The sequence below is a fragment of the Gekko japonicus genome, unplaced genomic scaffold, assembly GCF_001447785.1.
Source record: "Gekko japonicus isolate JY-2015 unplaced genomic scaffold, Gekko_japonicus_V1.1 scaffold167, whole genome shotgun sequence".
Taxonomy (NCBI): Eukaryota; Metazoa; Chordata; class Lepidosauria; order Squamata; family Gekkonidae; genus Gekko; species Gekko japonicus.
Genome location: NW_015164670.1, coordinates 1194977 through 1202252, shown reverse-complemented (window position 1 = coordinate 1202252; position 7276 = coordinate 1194977). Strand labels below are relative to the sequence as shown.

Below are 7276 nucleotides of genomic sequence, written 5' to 3'. Positions count from 1 at the left end.
GGGGGGGGGAGCAGTTGGAAAAACCCCCCATCTTTTGGCCGCCCAGCCCTGGTGTGCTGCAGGGGAGCTGAGTAGGAGCCCAGTGGGGGAGGGGCCACAGGTGGGCACGAAGCAGCAGGGAGACGGGCAGGATGGCCAGAGGTCTCCTCGACAGCAGGGTTAGGGGAGCGGGTCCTGCTGGGGGAGGGAGGGCTCGGGAGGACAGGACCGGGGGGGGGGGTGGCTCCTCCTGCATGAGCAGGGCAGGGAAGGGCAGAAGGCGCCTGGGGGCACTGGCACTACCACGGGCACGAGGGGAGTCCGGAGCCAGCCCCGCAAGCCCTGGGCCCGCCTGCCTTCCTGCTCCCACCTTCTGCCTGCACTCCCGGCCGAGGCTGTCCAGCTCCTCTTGCATGACACGCAGCTTTGCCTTCAGGAATCGGATCTGGGCCTCTGCAAAGGTTCAGGAATGTCCTTTAGTGCTCCAGGTGCTGATCTGCCTCAAGTATCTAAGGGGCTGCTTACGGAACACGTGGAGGTGGCGGCCACACATCCCAAGGGGGGCTTGCCGGAGCGGCTTCCCAAAGCGTCCCTGCCCAGCCCAGTCCCCTCTCTGGCTGGCCCAGCGTGGTGGCCGGGGACCACGAGGCAGGTGACGCTCTGGCACGGGTGCCCCGGGGAGTCCTGCTGCCACGTCAGTCTCTGCATGACCTGTCCTGTTGCTGGCTTCGCTCCCCCCTCCCTAGAGAAAGGCCCGAAGGATGCGTCTGAAAGGGGGAAGAACTGAGACCAGACCCAGAGCTCTGGGAAGAAGGGGGAGGCAGCGGAAGCAGCCCTACCTGCTCCGATCTCACTTCCTGCACCGAGGAGGGCGTCCTCTTCGAGTTCTGGCCAGCTCCCTTCTTCCAGCTGCCCTTCGATCTTGCCAATGGTCTTCGCTAGAGAGAAGTCGGGCACGGCCACGTCGGCGGCGCTTGGGCCTGCGTCCGGCCTCCGCCTGGCACTGGAAGGACAAGGGCCGCTCAGAGAGCAGAAGGCTGGTCAGTGGTGGCCCCTCGAGGACAAGGACCCCCGTTGAGAAGGCTCCGCTGCCCGACCGGCCCCCCTCCGAGATTTTCCAGCCCTTCACAGCTGTTTGTCCTGTTGGCTGCATTACTGCAGAGCAGCTGAGGGCTGCCCACATCTGCCCTGCCCCACTGTCCAACTAATGTTTGTAACGTGGTTGCTTCCTCGCAGCAGGGGTGAGAGGCAAACCAGCCTCTCAGTGCCTCAGCCAAGGCCTGGCCGGCCCTCCTCCTGGGCCAAGCGCCTGAGGGCAGGAGATCACCGGGGGAGGGGGGAGCCCTGCCCACCCCCGCCTTCCCTACCTGGAAAGGGTCCGGCTTCCCTTCGGGCCAGACTGGGCCCTTGGCCGAGCTGCAGCTCCCGGCCCGGATTTCTTCTTGTTTGCTGGCTAAGGAGAGTCGACAAAAGGGCCAAACTTTCACTTCTGCCACTGCCCCCCCCCCCGGTTGAGGTCCCTCCCGCAGAGACGCGCACAGCAGAGAGCGATTGGTTTGGTCTGGGGAACCTGGGTCCAGAGCCCTGCCCATCCCAGGCCAGTCCGCTCAGACAGCCTCCCGGGGCCAGACCACCCAGAGCACAAAACGGGACGGCCCAGAGTCTGGCTGCAGGTGGTGCCACGCATCCGTCCCATTCCCCAGAGGAGGTGAGACCCTCACCCCTGCTTTCCCCGTGCCACAGCCCCAGGCGGCCAGGTGCCACGGGAGGGACCGGAGTCCTCTCTGGAGGAGGAGCCGCCTCCCCAGGCCCACCGCAGCAGCAACGGCCGCTGCTCCCGGAAAGGCGGGTGCCTCCGTGCCTCCCCAAAGGGGACCTCTGCCAGCTCCAGCAGGGCCTCAAGCCACCCACTGCCAGGCCCGCCACCAACGTCTCCCCCAGGAGCAGAGGCGGTGAAGCGCCAGAGCAGAAGCCTGGACCAAGCGCCAGACCACTTCCCCTCTGCCCTCAGGAAACACCAGAAGAAACCAGCGAGGTCCCTGCGGGCTCCGGCCCTGCTACTCCTTGCGAGTAAAGGCTGAGTCAGCTTGGCAGATGAGCCCGAGGCTGGACCCGGCATCACCCGGAGGGAGGCTCCCCGCTATGAGCCTGCAGGGAGGTGGCAGCCAGCATAGGACGGGTGCGTTTGCTGAGGCGCCCCAGCCCTTTGGGCCTGGCTGCTGAGACCGGCCTGGCCAGAGGCACTTGCTGTGAAACTCAAGGCTCCATCTCCAGCCTGGCAAGGGGGGGCAGCGGGCTGCCTCTAGCGGACACCCCACAGGCAGCTGGGGGAGGGGCTCCCGTGGAGCCTCCGTGCTGCTCTGGCTGGGGGAGTGGAAAAGACAGAAACGGAGGGCCTCGCAGTGTCCGGAGGATATGCCAAAGTATACAGCACGGTGGATAATAGGTGTGTGTTTAAGGTAAATCCACTTTGTGCTTTTTTAGTTTTTATTTTTCTATACTGTAATATAAATGTTGGTATCAAATATGATCAAAAATAGGTCTCATCCAAACAAAACATCAAAGCGCAGGTTTACATTCTGTACTAATATTCAGACGGCACCTTGTCCGTACCACAGTCTCCAGTCCCAGGGGCCTCTAGTAATTTAACCGTTTCGAATACAATCTTTTTCAAGGACTGTGATGTATATAAAGGACATAAGGCGCAATAATTTCTCTTTGTGATCACAAAAGCTCTTAAGATAGCAGCCTATTTTCTAGGGTCCCATCGGAACCCTTGTGGCAGACATAATAACCTATCTAGGAGAGCATATCCCTCAAGTTCTACCTGATAGAACTTGAGGGATATGCTCTCCTAGATAGGTTATTTATATTATATATTTCTATAACAGTATAGAAAAATGTAAAAAGCAGAAAATTGATTTTACCTTAAACAGACATCTATTACACACAGTGCTGTATACTTTTGCATATCTTGCTGGGGGAGTGGCAGGTGGGCCCCCTCCGCTAGAGGAAAGAGGCAGGGGAGCGTCTGGTCTGGCCTGTGGCTGGCCGCTGGTGGAGGCTGCAGCTGGATCCTGTGCACCTTGACTCAGAAGTGAGTCCCAGCGGGCCAAGCAAAACTGCCATCCTCCCCACCACAAGGCCTCCTTTGGAGTCAGCATCACTCAGCCCCTCTGAGATTCCGCTTCTAAGTGTCATTCTGAAATCGGTACCCTTTCTGAAGGTTGTGGGAGGTTACAGAAGCAGGCTGCCAAACGTCAGGGTTGGTGCCTGGCACGTGCACGTGGAAGTCCCCTAATGAAACAGGAAACCATCGTACAGATCTGAGAAGATCTAGAACCACGGAAGCCTCTCTGAGCGGGAGCTGCCTCAGCCTTGCTGCAGAACAACCCAAAGGGGGGGTGTGTCTGGTGGCACCCCGAAAGCAACAGCCGCAGAGTGGCGGAAGCTTCCGTGGACCAGAGCTCGTATGTCAGCAGATGGGCGAAAGAAGAGTCTGGGAAGGGCCATGCACACCTGCGGCACGGGGCTCTAGTCCATGCATATACTTCCACTACACCACGTCTGTTCTTCAGGTCTCCTCTCAATTTTGCTTTTAAAAACTTTGACCTGCTAGGTCACCTCGAATACAGAGAAATCAAACCGTGTACAGATGGCAGAGAAAGCCCTTGCTGGACTTGAGTCCCAAAACCCACATTGCATCTGAAGATACTTGGCAAGCACGTGAGAGCAGAGAGCACCCCAGGCCCCACTCCCTTTCGGTACCTTGCTGTGGACGTGCGGAAGAGCACCCGGTAGCTCAGAAGGCAGGTCTCTGGGGAGAGGGGGAGAGAGAGAGAGAGAGAGACAATTGCAGGACAGGCTTCACTTCGGAAGAACAGAGTCCTCCGGCAGACCACAGACCTCCTTGCGTCCTTTTTAAAGATTTTACCAGAACTGCCACAGGGAAGAGAAACGAACATGTGCTCCGTCAATCAGGCTGGCTTTTCAGACTGATTTCCGTGAAAAAGACGGTTTCAGGAAAGGACATGCTGATATTCCCAGGAAGAGACTGGTGGGGGTTCAGAGGGGGCGCTGGGTCTCCCTGTGGGTCCAGATGTGCCAGCAGGGCTTGGGCCTCGGAACAGATGTGTCTCCTAGCTGGGCTCCACCGCTCTGACCCTCCCCTGACCTTTGCCCTCTCTCAGCCCCTGACCAATGAGAGTGAGTCAGCAGGTCACTCTGGCGCCTCCTTTCCCACGGCCGGCTGTGGGAGGTGAGGGTCCAGAGGCCCCTCAGGGGCGCACGCTTTGGATCTGGCAGCGCCTGCTTATTTTAGTCCCTGTTGCACACATTCCCAGCAGGCAGGTGCTGCATGGGTGCCAAATGCCCTCAGCCCGCCCTCCTCCCAAAGGACGGGGGCCCTTTGATCTCCCCACCCCCACCCCGAGGGCACTGGCTCCCAAGCAGCCCACGCCTGGGGCAACCCCAACATGCCCTCTCAGGCCAGAGGCCCGGCTGTCCGGGGCGGTTCTGTCTCCTGGCTGGGAGGAGCGCAGCTGTCATCCAGTTGGAAACGACAGCATACCAGATTCCTTTCGAGGTGCTGGTTTCGACCTTTAAAGCCCTCCATGGCCGGGGGCCTGCCTACCTGAGGGACTGCCTTTCCCCACATGTCCCCCAGAGAGCACTCAGGTCAGGGTCACAAAATCGCCTGACTCTCCCTGGTCCGAAAGACGCCAGATTGGCCACCACCAGAGCCAGGGCCTTGTCAGTGGCGGGTCCACTCTGGAGGAATGAGCTCCCGGAAGACATCGGGGCCCTGCGGGACCTTGTACCCTTCCGCAGGGCCTGTAAAAGGGAGCTCTTCCACCAGGCCTTCGATGAGGAGCTGCCACTGTTAAAGGAGTCATCGGGGCTGAGCGTGCGATGGCCCTTCTGTCACAGCGCTGGATACTGCCTTCGGACCACTTGACAGGCTGCAACGCTGGATACTGCCTCCTTTTGTCAGATTACATCATAGGAGCCGCCATCTGTATGTGTGTGCTAGCACCTTATGTAAGTTGTTGTATATGTGAATTTTTATTGCATTTTATTGTTTTATTGTATGTTAACTGTTGTAAACTGGCCTTGAGCCAGTTTTCCTGGCAAGGCGGGATAGAAATTTAAAGTAATAAATAAAAAATAAACGACAGCCGACTGACAGACTTCGGGCCCCTTAGAGCACCTGTCGATGCAAACAGCTAGCAAGCAAAGGTGGGCAGATATACTGGGTGTGCCACCTTGACCCACGGAGCAAGCAAGAAGGGGCAACCACGCAATGCACCTCTGCACAAACCAGTGCCTGGCAGCGCGTGAACCCCAAAAGGGCCAGTGGGTGGATATTCAGAGGCCTCAGAGTCCTGGGAGGGGGTCCCCTGCAAAGAATACGGCCAGAGCAAACTCTGACAACTCTTGCGTGGCCTGCCTGTGCGGTGGAGGCCGCCTGGTTCCTCCCCAGACTCGGCCCAGGGCTGCAGGGAGGGTTCCAGCGGGGGGCTTCCGTGCAAAGGAAGAGCCACGACAGCCCCTCCCTGACTTGGCAGCTCCTGACCTCTGAAGGAGAACGGCAGCTACCTGTTCACTGGAGACCCAGCCAGGAGGAGGAGTGATGCTGGGAACACACATCCTAAAGCCTCACCTGGAGTCCTCCCATGTGCATTTCTGGAGGCCTCACTTCAAAAGGGATGTGGGCAAAATCAAGAGGGTGCAGAAGAGAGTGACGGGGTGATTGGGGTCTAGGAGAAAAGGCCGAGGGACTTCTTGGGAATGTTCAATCTGGAGAAGAGGAGGCTGAGGGGGGACAGGATTGCTCTCTCTAAATCCTTGAAAGGCTGTCATTTGGAGGAGGGCAGGGAGCTGTTCCACTGGGCAGCAGAGGAGAGGACCTGAAGCAACGGGTTTAAGTTACACGCAGAAAGGGTATCGGTCAGAGTGGTTCAGAGGTGGAATCAGCTGCCTAGGGGAGGTGGTGAGCTCCCCTTCACTGGCAGCTTTCAAGAAGAGGCTGGACTTCTCTGGAAACGTGGGGCCCTGAGGTCAACTCTGCCTGCCCACAGGGCTCCCTTTTCAATCCCTCCCCGCTCTAGCCCTCTGAGTCACAGCAGAGGAGGAATTCACAGGCGGAACAGAGCCGCGTTCCTCCAGCCGGCCACTAGAGGGAGCAGCCCAGTTCCAAGTCGCTTCAGACTGCCGACGGTTGGCTTCCAAGGGGTTAGTTTAAGTAAATTTGCAATCTAGGAAGCCCGAGTCTCTCGAAAGACGGAAGGGAGCAGGAGACCCCTTGTTTGCCCTGTTGCAGTAACCGGAAGGCTGCAGCTTCACCTCTTAGGCTGCGTTGGTGGGATTAACCTGGCAGATTTTACAGGAAATGTTTGTTTTTATTGTGGATACCAAAAAAGTCGCTGGCCAGTCGGTGCCACTTCGGAGGAGGCCATGCTCCCTCTTCCATTACACGGGAGGGAGTATCTCTACCGACGGCACAGACATGCACACTCCAAGACCACAGCACGCTTTTTTTCCAAAACCACCACTTGATTCTATATACAAATACCTGCAGGTTTAATGTATCGACCCACACTTGTGTGCCGGATCTACTCAGACACTTTCGGGTGAGTCAGACTGCTGACACTCACCCAGCGCATCTTGCCTCCCAGCCTTCCCGTTCACAGACTGCACTGGGCCCGACAAGACCCTGAATTCCTTCCCAGAACTTTTCCCGCGCCCTCCGTCGGGGGCCCCTGCTACTTCTTGTGAAGCTGTCGGCGGGCTTGGAATAGGACCTTCCTCGGTTTCAGGGCCAGCTTCGAATGGCAAAAGCCAGCTATTTTTTTAACCTTCCCAAATGTTAGGGGATGCGTGAACTACACCAGGGCAGGTCCCCTTTTAGGTAGTGGCACAGTTATCCCCCCCGCCCCGTCACTGGGAAGGACACCGGCTGAGATTTCCTGGCCACTGCCAGCCCAGTGAGATGGCCACACGGCCTCTTAGGCACCCTGAGTCGGGCTGTTCCGCTTGTGTGAGCCAGAAAGGGAAGGAGGAACAGCCCCCCCCGCTCCTCCAGACTCTCTGCTCTGCCTGGCCGTGATGTCCCACGTAGCCCTGGGCTGGAAGAGAAGGGCACAGAGGGAGGCCAGGGTCTTGCTCAGGGGCCAAAAGGTTTGTGTGCCCCGCCACTTGTGGCAGTGTGATAGGGTGCCCTGCGCAAGGCGAGGCTCTGACCGGCCTGGCTTCAGTGAGAGAGGAAGCCCTTCCCTCTCCGCCCCCCCCGCCCCCC

The 7276-nt window shown here is 58.5% G+C and overlaps 1 protein-coding gene across 1 annotated transcript in view; it reads right to left on the bottom strand.

The window, feature by feature from the left end:
• Positions 1-7276, bottom strand: part of TEX9 (testis expressed 9) — a 10601-nt gene that overhangs the window by 2535 nt on the left and 790 nt on the right. Inside the window, exons 3-6 of the mRNA XM_015409161.1 lie at positions 3748-3844; positions 1347-1432; positions 819-982; positions 350-432 (exon numbers count right to left, since the gene is read on the bottom strand). Of these exons, the coding sequence (XP_015264647.1) occupies positions 350-432; positions 819-982; positions 1347-1432; positions 3748-3844 (430 nt within the window). The remainder of the gene's footprint in view (positions 1-349; positions 433-818; positions 983-1346; positions 1433-3747; positions 3845-7276) is intronic.